The following is a 17,149-nucleotide window of genomic DNA, read 5'->3' on the forward strand; positions in this document are numbered from 1 at the left end:
ATGCCGTCCTAATGGAAAAAGATCTCTCACTCGCCGCATCAAAAAATGGATAAGAAACAAGAGACAGTAGAGGTCTCAATGGCGTAATCCATGATTATAATGACATTTAGGACACAACTTAGTAAACAACAACAATCACTGCTACTTCTGAACTGGACTCCAGCTCAATAGAATTTGCCTCACCTTTCCTTTTATTTTGGCCAGTATTTCGACAATATTCGTCTCCTTACTTTGTGGGGTTCGTTTGGGCGGTTCCTCATTCAGTCGTTTTATTCTCTGAACATATTCGTTGAACTGAAATACAAGAAGAGTTTTTATTGCTATATTGCTTGGAAACATAGAAATACAACAACAAGCATATTTAATTTTAATACAACTTCTGTACTGTGTACCCAGGTACAAGATTCGTCTGAAAAGTATTGAGATGAAAATTATTCGTATTTCCAAGAACACTGCACACGATATTAAACGCCCAACGCTGTCTATTTATACTGCGATCCATAATGTATGACAGGCGACGTAAACATTGCCGGCAGACGAAGAAAGAGGATTGCTATTCAACCAATGGCAGAGATCACATTCCAGAATTATCTTAAAGTTGGATGTCTGAAGCATTCTACCTCCGCCCAACTTCAAGACAAGTCTGGAATGTGATCTCTGCCATTGATTGAATAGCAATTATCTCTCTCCCTTTGCCTGCCGGCAATGTTTACGTTGCTTGTCAGACATTATGGAAGGAATTACAGTAAGATTCTTCTGTTAACTCCTTATCAAGTTTGAACAATGTATGTTTGGCGGTTCTTTAGTTCAGAGTTGTTTTGTGAATTGATATTTTTGTGCGCTAAAATCTGAGTTGTGAAGAGAGAAAAATTGATTATTAAGTTTTATATAAAAGGTTACGGTTACAAAGTTCTTAATAAAGAATCTAAATGGCGCATAGTGCACTGGTACATAAAATTGTGTTAACTTCTATTGATGGTAACACTTATCCGGATGGTAGGATGGTTGCGACGTTCATATCTTTTCAGACGGGTATATACAATAGTTAACATAATAATTGTAGCATTATTATACAAATACTTCTTTACGATTAATGTTTTAAAGTAAACCTTACAAGAACACCAGCTAGACATTCTGTTTCCTTCGGACAGATATTTACATCATAGAAGAAGAATGAATGTCCAGCTAGAAATGTTCGAACAGAAGATATGTATAAAAAGAACTTCTTTTATTCGTTAGTTTGTTGTTCCAGAACCGGATATTTTGTTTTACCCATATTTGCAGGATCACCTCTGAAGAGTATTTCAAATGTAACGCATAATTTCAATCAATATTATTGAATGAGGGGATTAAGTACAAAAAGCTCAGACACGTTAACATTGCATTTAGAAAGAAATATTGTTATGTAAACAAAATATTTTTGCTAGTTATGACGTCATCGAAAACATTTTTAAATGACATTCTATTGTAACATTTTTAATATCGTCTGAAAGAGCGAATTTTTAAATGCAATACTTCATTTGTTTTATACAGAAGCACTGTGGCTATTGTTACTATGGTAAGAATTTTGTTGATACATTTTATTAGTCCTGGTGTTATGAAAGCAGTTTCATAGTTGAAATCTGTTAAAGTACAGAATCCGAGCCGTTATGTCACTTTTTGCTCTAAAGTAACAAGATACTAATAATAATAATAATAATAATAATAATAATAATAATAATAATAATAATAATAATAATAATGATAATCCGTGACGCCACAGCCCATGAAGGGCCCAGCCCGACCAGCCGACTGCTGACCTCACGTTCACATGCCGAAGAAGAGGTGGACGATCATCCAACCAGAATGGAGGTATCGTGTGGTTAGCACGATGATCCCCCAGCCGTTATAGCTGGCTTTCGCAACCAGATTTCGCTACCTATCGTAGCTCTCGAAGTGCATCACGATGCTGGGTGGGCACCGGTTCCATACACTGGCCGAAATTTCATGAGAAAATTTCTTCCCCCAAGAGGACTCGAACCAGCGCGCATTCCGTAAAGCGAGTCCTAGGCAAGATGTCTTAGACCACGACGCTACGGCGCAGGACAAAGTAACAAGATATGAAATAAATTAAAAATCAGCAAATAACGAGTATTTTCCCCGAACAAAAAAACTGTGATTTTCCTTGCACCAAAAGGAAATCAGTAAATAGAAAATGAGTATTTTTCCTGTGTAGTCTATCGCTTCGGATCTGCACTTTTATCATGAAATCAACATAAAACAAGACATTCTTAAGAGAAAATGATTGAATTTAGGTCCTGATAATGGTCGGATTTGGTGACAGGAGACGTATAGAACAAGAATTCAGTCAATTGTGGGTAGAACAGAAGCGAAATTCAGAGAACATCAACTGCCACCTTCTATCAAAGTCGTCTTCCATTAACTCCTGCAAGGGCTGAATTTTATAAGGACGATATTAATTAGTACTGTACAATATTCTTCAGGCAGTTGAGTTCGAGATATCTAATGTAGATTCTGTTTCATGGAGAAAAGAATGCGATTTCTCTTTGACCATTATTAAAATGTCAAGTTTCAAACTGTTGTCAGTGGACGGTCTACCGAATCTTTTTATGTCTGACATGTCCATGTACTTTGAATTTCGCTAACGAGACAAAGAAAGGACAAGCACCCAATCCCGTGAAATAAAGATAAATATCCGCCTATGTCGGCAATCGAACCACAGGCCCCTTGATTAGGAAGCACACGAACTATTCACTTACTTGTTAGCCATAGTGCTGAACATTTGCAATCTTTTGTAAATCCCTTCTCTATCACGTGACATGCGAAACAAGCTCATGTACCCAACATGCTGCACCAGCTACTCAACTACTCAATTTTTCGATAAAATTTTACTAAAACTTTAATTTCGTAACGTCATAGTATAGCCAGCTACGAAGTTCGTTCCGAAAATAATGTCTCCTATTTATTTCCATGGAAACTACAACAAATACACAGAGCATAATAACACAGTTAAATAGAGCAAGGTTTCATCTACATACAGTTATTTTTTCACGTAGTCACCACCATTCGTTATGCAATGAACAAAAGCCTGCATAAAATTTAGAATTTTTGTATAATTATTTGCTTGTTAAGAGCCTATGCCGCGCTCGTAAAAATCTGACCCAGCTGAGGCAAGCCACTTTGTTACAGCATCCTTGTCTGGAAAATGTTGCTGCCCACGTAGTCTATCTTTTATATGATCAAATAAATCAATGTCTGAAGGCCCTAAGTCCGAACTATACGTGCTCAGTGGTCGCGAGGCCTGGCCTTATCGCGTTGCAAGCGAAAGGTTTTCTTCTCTGGCCTGTCTCTGAAAATTCAGGCTTTCAGCTTAACCAGAATTGACAGTTTCTCCAGGCTCCAGGATATCCAAAAGAATCAGACCCTGTCTATCCCAAAAGACTGTCATTTTCGCCACTGTTGAAACGCACTACTCATAGCCTTACTGTGCCCACATCTATTGTATGGTCTCCGTACGCCTTCAGCAAACGTCGGTGGGTGTCATGGGTGCAATTTGTTCGTCAGTGACGAATTCAGTAACACATCTGTTTCTTACGCACCTCTGTGTCAAATGCCATTTTGGTAGACTGCTCTGCTGCCACTACTGTCGCACGACAATCAAACTAACAGGACATTAGCGTGAATATTCAACCTTTACTACAAAGCTGCTGACTTTCGGCTCAGACGTTACAGGCAGTGCTGTCATGGCAATTTTTTTCTTGGCCATATGCCCCACCCCTTGTTTTCTCCCTTGAAATATATTTTACTCCTCTCTCTCTCTCTTTCTCTCTCTCCGACTGTCATTTAATTATTTTTTTTAATATTAAATAAGAAATAAATTGTTTTGCTTCACATTTTAATTGTACAACAAGTTTGACTTAAAGAATACACCATGTAGCACCACCGTAGATGCACACTTGTCTCGATGAATCTTGGAGTGTGTATTAGCAGCACTTCTTGTTTTTCAACCATTATTTTATATAATTCTGGATTCCAATGCTGCAGAGGTGGAAAATTTTGTTTATGAACATCAAACAAAATACATTAGGAACAGCAAGAGATGATCTAAGATATGTACAGATCTCCGCTTAGGCACCCATATGCCGTATAGCTCCATACAGACAAAAATTTTCTTTTCCCCATACGATTAATTAAAAAAAATTGTAGGTTCCCATACGATGTATGGCCCTGTATGGCCTCCATGACAGCACTGGTTACAGGTCAACAAAAAAATAAGAGGCATTACTTTCGGAACGACCCTCGTATTTTTTATACTTGTCATCAGTTGTGGAATTTTTAGCTGGTTTCGCAGTGTGAGGGAAGGTTTCGATGTGAGCTCGTTAAAAGTGCCTTTGTAAGCCGTACCAGAGGCTCCTCGAGCTTCTTGGACTCTGCTTCCTTGATGAACCAGAAATAGTTGAAACCCATGTCGTCGTTGTAGCGTTGCTCCAGCGCGTACATCTCTTCTGCAGAGCACAAAATCCCGTTCGAAGACAAAACCTGACGGAATTCTGATCTGCTTACGTGACCATTGTTGTGTCTGTTGGACAAACGTAAAAAGCGTGCAGTTAGAGTAAGGAAAAGCTTGCACTAAGCTAACTCAATAATTAGCAACTAATATCCAAGAGTCATTCGGAAATTAGAAGCCGATCGACCATCAAACAGAAACAAAAAGAGAAACGAATTTTTGTTATATCCAAACTTTGCTTCACCATTATCATCATCAACATCATCATCATCATCATCATCATCATCATTCGCTTCTTCGGTCTTCCTCTCCTTCTTTCTCCCTCCATTCTTGCGTTCATTATCATCTTAGAAAGCCTTACCTCCTTCATTCTCACTACATGTCCTAACCACCTCAGTCTAATAGATTTACTAAAGCTCACTATATTCTCGCCTTCCAATAGCTGATCAATCTCTTTATTTGTTCTTTTTCTCCATTCTCCTTTATTGTATACCGGACCGTAAATCCTACGTACAATTTTTCTTTCAAAGATGAGAAGATTATTTTCATCTTCCAGTTTCATTTCCGCTCTATAAGTAACTACTGGGCGAATGATTGTTCTTTATAGTTTAAGTTTTGTTCCTTTAGATAGCATTCTTGATGTGAACATGTGTGAGAACGAGAAATAAGTTCTGTTTCCACACATTATTCTTTTATGAATTTCATTCTCCATTTTATTTTCATTATTGATAGACAACCCAAAGTATGTGAATTCTTTAACACTTTCGATATTGTAATTCTCCATTTCAAAATTTACTACTCTTTCATTTCCCTGTTTATCCAGTCTCATATATATTTTGTTTTTTCTTCGTTTACTTTTAAGCCGATCTGTTTACCTTCATAATCTAAAATCCTAAACATCTCTTTTGAATTGGAGATGTTACGTCCTACAATCACAATATCATCCGTAAACCCATAAACTTGCCTGAATTGGCATGCAATTGTTCCTATAACTTATGTTTTTTCTAATTATTTTATGTAATACTAAATTAAAAAGAGCAGTAGATAAAATATCACCCTGTCTTACTTCAGAGCTTATTGTGAATGCGTTCGTAATTTGATTGCCTACTATTATCTTGGCCGATATCTTATCTAATGTCATTTTAATCAGGGATATCAATTTCCAAGGTATTTCGAACTCTTCAAGTATAATATAGATTTTATTTATATCCAGGCTATCAAAGGCTTGTTGAAAGTCAATGAAGAGTAAATGCACATCCATCTTAAATTGTGACTTTAATCTATTGTACTTGTGTTGGGGATAAAACCGCATTGGTATTCTCTTAATATTTCCTCAGAGTATACCTAAACTTTCCTTACAACTATTATTAATTTTATCATGAACTGCCCGACTTCCACCTTACAGTAGGAAAAACCTCGGATAAACCAAACCAGGTAGACCTAATAAACTTAAGCGAGATGCGAACCCACGCCCGAGTTCAACCTCTGATCAGGAAGCAAATTCAGTCCTGAGCTCTGCCTACGGCCCTCTTGTGTGTTTAAATGTCCTTTAATCACAGCACAAAGTTCATAGTTCACGGGATTCTTAATTGTATTGCTTAGCTTCAACCAATATTTCACAGAAACAAACAATTACAGAGCTCAGAACTTGACACATGGCTTCCCAGTGATTCACTGCAGGATTAGTCATGCGCGAATCTATTCTATCTATATGCCTAGTTGATAATATTCGACCGGCGCTTACTTCCCGAATATTCCTACATTGCAGCATTCAATATTATATTTTGTTAAATTTACATTAATTGTATCGTGTGCCGTGATCGAATTGTAACAAAGGCTTATCAGATTTTCAGAATGCCAATAAGGGTTAGGATGAGGTCGAGCCAAAAAAAAATTAACATACCTTGATAATTTTATATGCAAGCCATGCCATATTATTATTATTATTATTATTATTATTATTATTATTATTATTATTATTATTATTATTATACCAATCTGAAATACTGGATTCGTATTGTTAATTAAAATAATTTTACTTATACATAACTTTAACATTCACCTTCAGCTTTGTTTTTTTCTAGAAACGAACTTTTTAAGTTATTTTGTCACAGGCGGGACATTGACACAAGCACTACACTCTGACTGACTCGCTCACTCGCTGATTAACTAACTCACTGATTGGCACTCACAATGACTCATTAACTCTCTCACTAACTCTCTAATTGATTAGCTATCTCAGTGACTGGCTCATAAAAGTACCCTTGTAAACAGTATTGCCTTGTATAACTGTTATGGGCCTAAGAATAATATTATGTTTCTACACCCTAGAGACGATGATGTGATGTAGACCTATTCTAACCAACGTAATATTTATTTATATTTGTCCTTCAGGTGAACATTTAATTTTTTCCTTGCTGCCTGTATTGCTCCATGTTGTGCTTATGAGGGAAGAGGTCTACCTTGCCTTGCTTTGTAAACACTGTATTATTCTGTGTTCAGAGTAAATGTGTCTCAACTTCGAAGTCTAGTTATCACATTTAACATTGGAGATAAAGCTGGCGGTTTCAAACTCGCGTATATAAATTCTGGTATTTCTTCGTCCAGAACGAAAGTAAATGTAGAAAAAACGGCATGTAACAGTCCCAGGATTTGAATGAACGGACTACCATTTTTTTGCAAGCTCTTTCAATAACAATGTCCTGTCATTCTGTCCACGACATGCTTTATTCCGTTTATTTTTATTTTACAGAGGGAACAGAATACGCCACTAGCGAACAAATTAAGCTGCTTCTTTTTAGAAGTTTTTGCCAGCGAATTGGTTAGCGAATAAAGACGCTTGTTTGAAGCGAATAAAACCAGCGCCGTGTAAATCACACTCAACGATAATCAGAACTTACATTTCAGTCTTTTATGATTTCGTTATATAGCTGTCTTCATCACAGAAATGAAATTATTCGCACTGGCGGATAGTGAAACCAGGACGATTTCTTCTATTCGTCCTGGTGAAACCAACAAAAGCCTTCGTCGCTCATTTATGATGGCCTTAGGCCTAGGAACAAATCAGTCGTAAATTTATTTTCCGGTCCTTAGGTGCAATGTGTATGTTTTATAGAAGTTATAAATAGTTTGTATATGTGAAATGTCTTGAAATGTCGCAAAAAAAGAAGCCATTCGGAAAATGATAATTCACGGAGTGAGAATCTTTTGTGTAAAGGCGTAGCATTAAATGGCGTCAGAATTGGCGCGAAGAACTTGTCAGCTGTTGTGTAGTGGTTATTGTGGCAACATCGCATCTCTCGCTACCAACAGTACGCAAAGCTGCCAGGTGCATAGCTACAACGGCTTGGGTATTTCACGATCTGAAAACGAACAGGATTTGCGCAAATAATGCATGTCAGTGTGAGTTTTACAAAGAAAATTGATTATATGACACTGCGTTGAAGCTAAGCTTAGACTGACGTGGCTACAGATCGATCGTAGAGCCATATGGGGATCTGTGCTCAAGGAATAGGTTTCTTTCCAGAGAGCAATATTGTTTATTTGCGCAAATTGTTTTTCAAACCAGTTTGTGTAAATTGCTACATAAACAGTACTCAACATGTAAAGTGTAAGCAATCTCCTCTCGATGTATCTTCCCAATGATTTTGTTCGGTAAAGAAGCAAGAAATGCAGAATCCGCCCTTTCCTTGCCTGTTTTGTGATTCAGTATTTATCGTTTTGCTACACTTATGTAAGTACCTGTCGTAGTCGTTGAAAGCAGGCCGCAGATCAATGCTCCGGATCGTCGCCTTTTGTTTGATCTTGGCCAGAGTCTCTTCGCAGAGGTCCCGAAGGTTTGTCTTCACCTCGCCCCACATCTCCGCACCCTTTCGAGGGATTTCCGTTATCTCTGGGGGAGGAGCGACTACCTGCAGACATGGCGCTTTTTGCAGCCCTTTCACTGTGAACACTGCGAACACGATGCACATACGAAAGTGATAGATAACACGCTCTGCTCCAGATTTGGGAATTTAAGGAAGCTTTTATAAAGCTAACAAAAAAAATATATATCGAGTTGCAGATTTTCATGAAAACACACGTTTTCAACATCCTTAATATAGAGAATGTGTTTTTATGCATGCCGTTCGTTTGTACACAGTGATTTACTGTATCCTAAACTACTGGACGTATTTTTCTCATATTCAATATTTAAAAATCAATTTATCCGTGAATGATGCTCATAAATAAACAACGGAAATTATGCACTAAAAAGCCTGAAAAATATGCATGCAACTATGCAGTAAAAACTGTTGAAATATGTGCTAAAAATTGAAATACATACAGTAAAAAATACATTTTAGAAGTTTAATAATACTACAGTAGAGCATCGATCATCCGAATACCGATCAACCGATCAACCGAAAGCGTTCCAGTCGGCAAAGTCAAATTTGCGCGCACGCGATGTAGAAGTTTTGTTAGTGCTGTTTGCTAGAGTTAGCGGGAAAAAGTCTCTCAGCTCTGGGAGGGGGGGAAACCTTCTTTTCCTAAACTGTAGGTCTACTTTAATGGTCATTTTGAACTTGTAAAACTAGGCTAGTCAGTTCTCTATGTTCTTTGTAAGACGTGTGATACAAAATATGTACTGTATGTACAATTTTGTGTTTAATATCAGTGTTTCTTTGTTTCATACTGCTCCTATGATACCGATACAAATTGTTTTCGTAAATGATTGGTTGTCCGAAAAATCGGCTATCCGAACACTCCCCGTCCTCAATAAATTTGTTTCGGATAATCGAAGCTCTACTGTGTATAAATGAAAATAATTTAAAGTAATAAGTGTTGAGAAAGTATGTCTTACTTTAATCACAATAGTCGTGATTATATATATATATATATATACATATACATATCTTCTTATCTTATATATAAAAATCAATGTGGTTATGTATGTATGTATGTATGTATGTATGTATGTATGTATGTATGTATGTATGTATGTATGTATGTATGTATGTATGTATGTATGTACTCTATACAAATCTACACACTTTGACCGATATTTGCCAAAGTTTGCACATTTAACCTTCATAACCATTGGACAGATGAATGTTAAATTATTGAAAACAATAAGAATTAGAAAAAAATACGTTCAACCATGCATGTATAATATAAGTTGGACGTCATCCAGTCACGAATCAGAAGTGCGGTGACGCGCATGTTTTGTTTTAATGTTAGAGTGAAACTTCCGCCTTAGATTTCCATTACAGCTTTTATCGCACTTTGTATAACTTTGTTTACAAGTTTGTTTTATTGTTTTAGGCTCGATTGTTATTGTTTATAGCCCAATTTAATGCGTTTGTAGTCTTTAGGTGCCTAAAAGCGGACAATTTTCTTGCCTAAAATTGTTGGTATTTTAATTTTTAAAAGCGAAATCAAGTCACCTTGGTCGAGGTCGTCCTGGAAGGTGCAGTAGCACACTCTGGAAGGGTCATTTGGGTCCCGGTATAGGCAGATCAGCATAAGAATTTCTGGCTCCGACAGCCACAAACGATGCACGCCGGCGAGCCCCATCATGTCCAGGCCGCGGCGGAACTGCGCCACCGTCACTCGCCCGCAGTTCATAGAGTCGAATTGCTGATTGCAAGATCATTCATGTTCGAGAATACTTTGCGTAGGGTTTTAATATAAATCTAAATAATTGAGGCGTTCTCTGAAACAAGAACAACCTAACTGCAGAATCTTGAATTTGAGGTACAGAGCATTAAACATTTTAGAACTCGTATAATAGCATTGCACAAAACGACATTCAATTGTTTCTAGAGCGCGCTGTGTTTGTTGGAGGGGAAACAATATTTTGTCAGGAGGGAAATGTGTTATTAAGGATTCAATATAGCTGGAAACGGTAAAACGACAAAACGCACGTTAAGTTGTTATTCCAGAAAATGCCTCAATTTATATAGGTGGCATACCCTTAAAAATCTTAGATAAATACAGTAAACGCTGCGTTGCTTTTTTCAGTTTTGTTTGCCAGAGGCTTCTGCAGTATTACAAGTCGCTAACCTGCAGACACATCTAACTATAATCACAATCGAGATATTGGTCCAAAAAGATATTTGCACACTACTCAGGGAACTTTTTAGGAAAGCGAACATCTGGTCAGTAATTTTACTTGGTTCTTTTACGAGCCATAAATCTACGACAGCTTCTCGTCTACATATGTACAGTAGTGGCAAAAAAAAAAACCGGACCGACCCTTGTAGCTGATTTCAGAGCCTTGTTCACTCCAGAGCACGATAGACTGGTAACTAAGACTTTCGTGGTTCGAATCCTGCCTGGGAAGGAAACTTTTTTTTGTTCCTTATTCAAATTTATTCCCAATACTTTTCGATTGCTGGTAAAATTTATGTTCTGGGAATAATAAGTTAATTAAGCAGTAAAATATCGCTGCAATCGAAAAGTATTGGGAATTAATTGAATAAGGGACAAAAAAAGTTTCTTTCCCAGGCAGGATTCGAACCACGAAATCAGCTACAAGGGTCGGTCCGGTCTTTTTGCCACAACTGTACAATCAATATTATGTACTCTTGACGTGAACATCCCCCTCACTAGGATTACCATAATTCTGGATACAAATATATGGACATCCATCCCCAAAAAACTGGAGATATTACTTACATCAAAGAAGACTATCGACTATCCACTACATCGTACCAATACATAAGAAATTAGCAGCGTAACTAAATATATAATTCTACTTTCATAAGTCATAAAATTAATATGGTGATAATTAAAAACGATTGGCTAGCCTGATTGATTCAAACATACAAAGTATCAATTATGTCATTCTTCAATCGTGCTCATACTTTTTAGAAACGAAGTATTTTCTTTGATGAAGATATATAAAATCACTCACGAAAACGCTCAATTGACTTTAATTTTTACCTTATTTACTTGCAGTCTATTCTCTCGGATATCCAAAACGATATTCATCAAAGAAAATAATCTCTACAGATGCAGAAGTACTGGGACAGTACACAGATTCTAAAAGTTTCTTCAATTTGTTAATTTTTGTTTCATTTTATTTTAATGTGTTAAAAACATCAACTCACAGATTTACACCTTTCAGTTCTCTGTTCGGATCTCTTTCCGACCCAGGTCGATGGCATTTAAGTGTGCTTAAATGCGACAGACTCATATCACTAGATTTAGTGGCAGCATGTAAAAGAACTTTTGCGGGACAAAATTCCGGCACACCGGCGACGCTGATATAACCTCTGCAGTTGCGAGCGTCATTAAATAAACCATAATTTAATTTATAAGCTCAGCTGATGTCACGATACAGTTCTAATGTAATCTGAGCCTATTTTAAACCAAGGAAGCTGCTCAGCACTCCTAAAACTTCTTTTTCATAGGCTCGAGATATGAAATACACAGGCCATGATGAATACAAATGGAGACTGCGATGAATATTTTATCCTACTTCACCTGACGTTAATTCCAAAGCTCCTTATTCTTGCATGCGATAATAATAATAATAATAATATTGTTGTATTTTGTATTGTCATGTATTGTGCTGAACTTTAATTGGCCTCTAGCTGTTGTGCAGCACATAAATATAAATAAATTATTATTATTATTATTATTATTATTATTATTATTATTATTATTATTATTATTCGATAATTTTCGCAGTATTTAGCCTTGAATCGAGATCGAATCCTTGGATAGTACGTGGGCTAATCATAACATAAGATACAAATGACTGTATTGACATAAAATTATATGATTGGCTATTTACCGTATTTTGTGTCAACTTTGGCCATTGTTGCACAATAGGGACTATCTACCAAGATAAATAGTGCATGTAAGATATCCTGCTGGTTCGATTCCTCATGGAGAAAGAAATTTTTTCATGAAATATCGGCTAATGTATGGGATTGGTACTCACCCAGCATCGTGATGAATTTGGGGATGGGACTTGACTGTCAGGGCTGAGACAGAATGACCTCCTTTCAGCCCAGGCTACATATCGAACTTGAAAAATCATCGCATATTATATATAGAGGCCGTAACGTCGGCCTCGGTAGCGTAGTTGGCATAGCGCTGGCCTTCTATGCTCGAGGTTGCGGGTTCGATCCCGGCCCAGGTCGATGGCATTTAAGTGTACTTAAATACGACAGGCTCATGTCAGTAGATTTACTGGCATGTAAAAGAACTCCTGCGGGACAAAATTCCGGCACGCTGATATAACCTCTGCAGTTGCGAGCGTCGTTAGCTAACCAGAATTTAAATTTTTATAGGGCATAAAATGGGCTAATGTAAGCTGAAGTGCAAAGCTCCTTCCCTCTTGAAGCCAAGTCAAGATTAAAGCCAAAATTGATCAAATACTTGTCAAGCCGTTGCTAGACCTGGGTTCTAACGCAGTCTGGCATACATATCGACACTGAATAAATGTATATTTATAGGAGAGAAAGATGTTTAGGAGAATATGGCCCAATTAAATAGAAAGGGGAGTGCAGAATAAGATATAAAGAATACCAGTATCAATGTGTAGCTCACTTAATATCGTTAAATCAATAAAAATATCAAGGCTAAGATGGACAGGACATTCACAGGAGGATTATGGATTGTAAACTGGATAGTGGAAGGAGAGTTGAAAGACAAGAGTTCAAATGGATCGATGGAGTGGCGGAAGATGTGAGGAGACTGGGAAGCAAGATTTGTTGGACAGTCGCCAAAAATAGGGAAGTCTGGAAACAAGTTCTGCGGGAAGTCGAGGCCATCCGGGACTGTGATGATGATGATGATGATGATGATGATGATGATGATGATGATGATGATGATGATGATAAAAACATTTTTAAAAAGGATGTGTTTCTACTCTGATGAGTACGCGAGACCACGTCTCCTGGATACTGAAGAAAGACATGATCGACTGTTCACATCAGTGAGGTTAAGATGAAAAGTGACAATGCAGACGAATAATAAGACTGGAGATTTAATTCAAATTTTCGCCAAAAAGAAAGAGAATGAAAATTATTTGGGTAGGCCTATGGAAATAGTTAATTACAATTTCAACATGCAACTTTGATTAAAAGTATATTAAATAACGTAGCCCACATAAATTAATAATTAAAAAAGAACTATTTTTAGATGAGAGTCCCCCAGTACACAACATTGAATTAGCGGAATTCTTGCCTTTCATATTTTTGTCATCTTTTTATAGAAAATGATCGAAATTCTATTTTCTGCAATTAGAATTAGCTGCGAAACGATAGCTTAATAATTAAACATCCCGTTCTGAGCAAAGATGATCACAGTTATAGTATCTCTGGATTTAGTACATAACGATCCGTGAAAGCGTTCAAACAGCGTCCAGTCCAGTTTCAATCCCCTAGCAGATGCTCAATTAGCGCATGCGCATAAGATGGTACAGAAACCGTATATTTGAACCGCTTGTTGGAACGAACCTACAGTTAAGTGAAAATAAAAGAAGCCTGCAATAAACGAGGTTTCGTTATTTCCAAGAAAGGCATCTTCTGTGTATAATTTATACTTAATAAGATTGATAAAGTTCGAATGGAATTAATTTGTATCATCTCGTGGTGTGCGGCGACTTGTGACGGGAGATGGATTTGCTTGCTTCTTTCACTCTGGAATTAATCCCATCCCAGCTTTGCCAGTCTTATTAGGTACACACAAGATTCGTTTCTTGGAAATAACGAAACCATGTGTTTTGCATACCCACTAGGATATGTAGTAATTGGGGAAAATGGTTGTTTCACCCTTACGGTATTAGTAAGCTGATCCGTACTATATAGTTGACGTGACACATCTCACACATAGAACTGTCAAGTACACAGTAGTTTATATGCGTGTATTTCTGTAGTATCAAGTTTTATGTGTTCGTTCGAACCTTAAAGAACTCGGTAGTCCGTATCCTGTTGTAGTAAATATGCTGCTGTATTCGCCTAATAAGCCGCTCCAGATCCTCGCACTGGACGGGTGGTTCAAGTGCAGGGTGGAAAATGCTCTGGAGCCCAAAAATACTGGCCGCCCTAATCTTTCCGATCTCTGGTCGAGGCAGCTTCGGGAGCTCAGCCGATATTGCACGTCCCGGCCACTGAAGAAGCACATCCTGTAACAAACAATACGACGTCTCAGGCACAAAAGTCCTTTGGTTACAGTTCCTGATGTTTTGCCCTAGCATTGGTTTAAATTTAATTAATATTTTTTTATTCTTTTGTGTCATGCTCACGACATGGTCAGCGAGTCCGCTGCTTGTGAATGTTTAATGTTGATTCCTGATTCTCACAGAAGTGAAGACAGAGACAGAATAGGCCACTAATTCAACTTCAAGAAATAATAATAATAATAATAATAATAAAAATAATAATAATACCCCGAAAAACTTTTCTCTAAACATAAGTCTCCATAGAATTTTAAGATTTTTAATTCTCAAACTTTCTACTACGCATTGTAGATTAAAAGAGATATAATCTGTGAACCACAATGAAAAGTTCTAATGTATGAAAAGGTCCAATTATTGTCTATATAGTACATATATATGTTGGAAGACCTTTGGCCAGGCCGAAACGTAGATGGGAGGATAATATTAAAATGAATTTAAGAGAGGTGGAATATGATGGTAGAGACTGAATTAATCTTGCTCAGGATAGGGACCGATGGCGGGTTTATGTGAGGGCGGCAATGAACCTCCGGGTTCCTTAAAAGTCATCTGTAAGTCAGTACGTATATATACAGAGTGGATGGTAACCTCTGCACCAAAATGAAAATGGTAATAGGTGAGGAGAGACTTGGGGGGGGGGGGGAATTCTCTAACATTCACCGTTTTAGAGGAAATCGTTATATCTCTATGAAGCATTTGGCAACAGCCCGCTTCTAGCAATCGCGGCGTGCACTCCTTACCTACCCCTCTCCCTCTGCTGTTAGGTTAGGTTAGGTTAGGTTAGGTTAGGTTAGGTCACGGTGGCTACGGGCGATCCCTCTGCTGTACTCAGACGCTGCTATACTCGATGACGCGCGACAGTGACCTGCGTTGCAAGATTTATTTTAGCGATTTTCGCAGTTATTCAATTTAAATGCATGGCTAAACGGTTTAATTTCCAAAAAAAGATTCAGATTATTTTTACTTATCTGCTTTTATAGCAATTAACCATTTCTCTCAGGTCATTAACGCAATAGAGCACTCAAAACATTGGACAAAGATTATTTAGCGTATTTCCTGCTTAACAGTGCTTCATCGAAGGAAAAGTGTAATAAAAGTTGTGTTATATTTAACATGTAGTGACTTCTTAAATGTTGGTGCATCGGTCCCCTTCCATCCTGTATATACAGGTGAACCGTAAGTAATGTCATTAATTTAGGGGGTTATTCGTTGAGATATTTCAAACAAAAAAGTTTAATACAATTTTGCTCGTCTTTGCTTCCTTTCCGAGATAAAAAATATTTTATAAAAAAACATTCCATAGCGTGTTCTGGGAAAGCCATTGATTTAATTTCCAATATGCTCAGTTAATTTAAGAGAGCTGTGTATTATGATAATAAATTATCGAAATAATTTTACTTTTGTCCTTTAAATATGCAGAAATTTGATTCTAAAAAGTGTAACATTTTTTTATTTATTTTCAGAACGAAATGTTACATTTATTTGGATCAAATTTCTGCCCATTTTAAAGACAAAACTAAAATTCTTTCAATCACTTATTATCGTAATACACAGCTCTCTTAAATTCACTGAGTATATTGGTAATTAAATGGCTTTCCCAAAATACGCTATGAAAATGTTTCGTATAAAACAATTTTTATCTCGAAGAGGAAGCGAAATGAGCAAAATTGAATTAATTTTTTTTTTTGTTTGTAATTTCTCAAACAATAATCCGTTGTTATTAATGACATTATTTACGTGTATATGTATATATATATATATATATATATATATATATATATATATTATACATCAGAGTGGACGGAAGTATTACATTCCTTTTCATATACGTAATATGTATAATATCCAGGTAGAAGTATGACCACCATAAAGTAGAATTAATATTTTGTTCTTTTGCGGACGGTTTTCGAAAAAAAAAAAAATAGTACTATGTGCTCAAATATTGATTGGGGATTCATGGTCATCCTTGGTCATGGTTGTCTGATACTGCAACAAATAGAGATTTCATCTGAGCGAACAATTTATTGCAAGTGTAATAGTAATAAAAATATATTGTTGATATGTTTTGTTTTAACTCAGGGTAATTTTGATTTTCACTAAACTGTATATTTTAGTTAAAAAGGTTGTATGCACCTGAGTAGCATGGAGGTAGAGCTTCATATTGCATTGCATTGGCACTAGAATGAGATGGTATAGTCGGCAGCACGTTCCGACCGTCTTTTACTCCCGAGAAAGGCCCCGGGTTGAACTCGAGATCAGTCCGTAGCCAATTACTCTACCAACTGAGCTATCTGGCCGCCTTGTTTTAAGTACGGTTAAGTTATAAGTATTTTAAAAGTTTACGTAAACGAAGCATACAATTTATTAACGTTCACAGGTGTGGTTCCGGGAGAATTTTCCACACGTGACATACATAAAGGAAAAAATGCCACATGGTGGGTGGAAAATGTCTTTTGTGCCGGTATCCTGTA

General features: G+C 36.9%; 1 protein-coding gene across 1 annotated transcript in view; it reads right to left on the bottom strand.

Moving 5' to 3' along the window:
• The window catches only part of LOC138692750 (uncharacterized), a 41,661-nt gene that overhangs the window by 10,350 nt on the left and 14,162 nt on the right, over window positions 1-17,149 (bottom strand). The window contains exons 4-8 of the mRNA XM_069815943.1: window positions 14,406-14,627; window positions 9,931-10,123; window positions 8,249-8,501; window positions 4,405-4,579; window positions 184-294 (exon numbers count right to left, since the gene is read on the bottom strand). Coding sequence (XP_069672044.1) covers window positions 184-294; window positions 4,405-4,579; window positions 8,249-8,501; window positions 9,931-10,123; window positions 14,406-14,627 — 954 coding nt within the window. The remainder of the gene's footprint in view (window positions 1-183; window positions 295-4,404; window positions 4,580-8,248; window positions 8,502-9,930; window positions 10,124-14,405; window positions 14,628-17,149) is intronic.

This window comes from Periplaneta americana, chromosome 17 (genome assembly GCF_040183065.1).
Source record: "Periplaneta americana isolate PAMFEO1 chromosome 17, P.americana_PAMFEO1_priV1, whole genome shotgun sequence".
NCBI classification, from domain to species: domain Eukaryota; kingdom Metazoa; phylum Arthropoda; class Insecta; order Blattodea; family Blattidae; genus Periplaneta; species Periplaneta americana.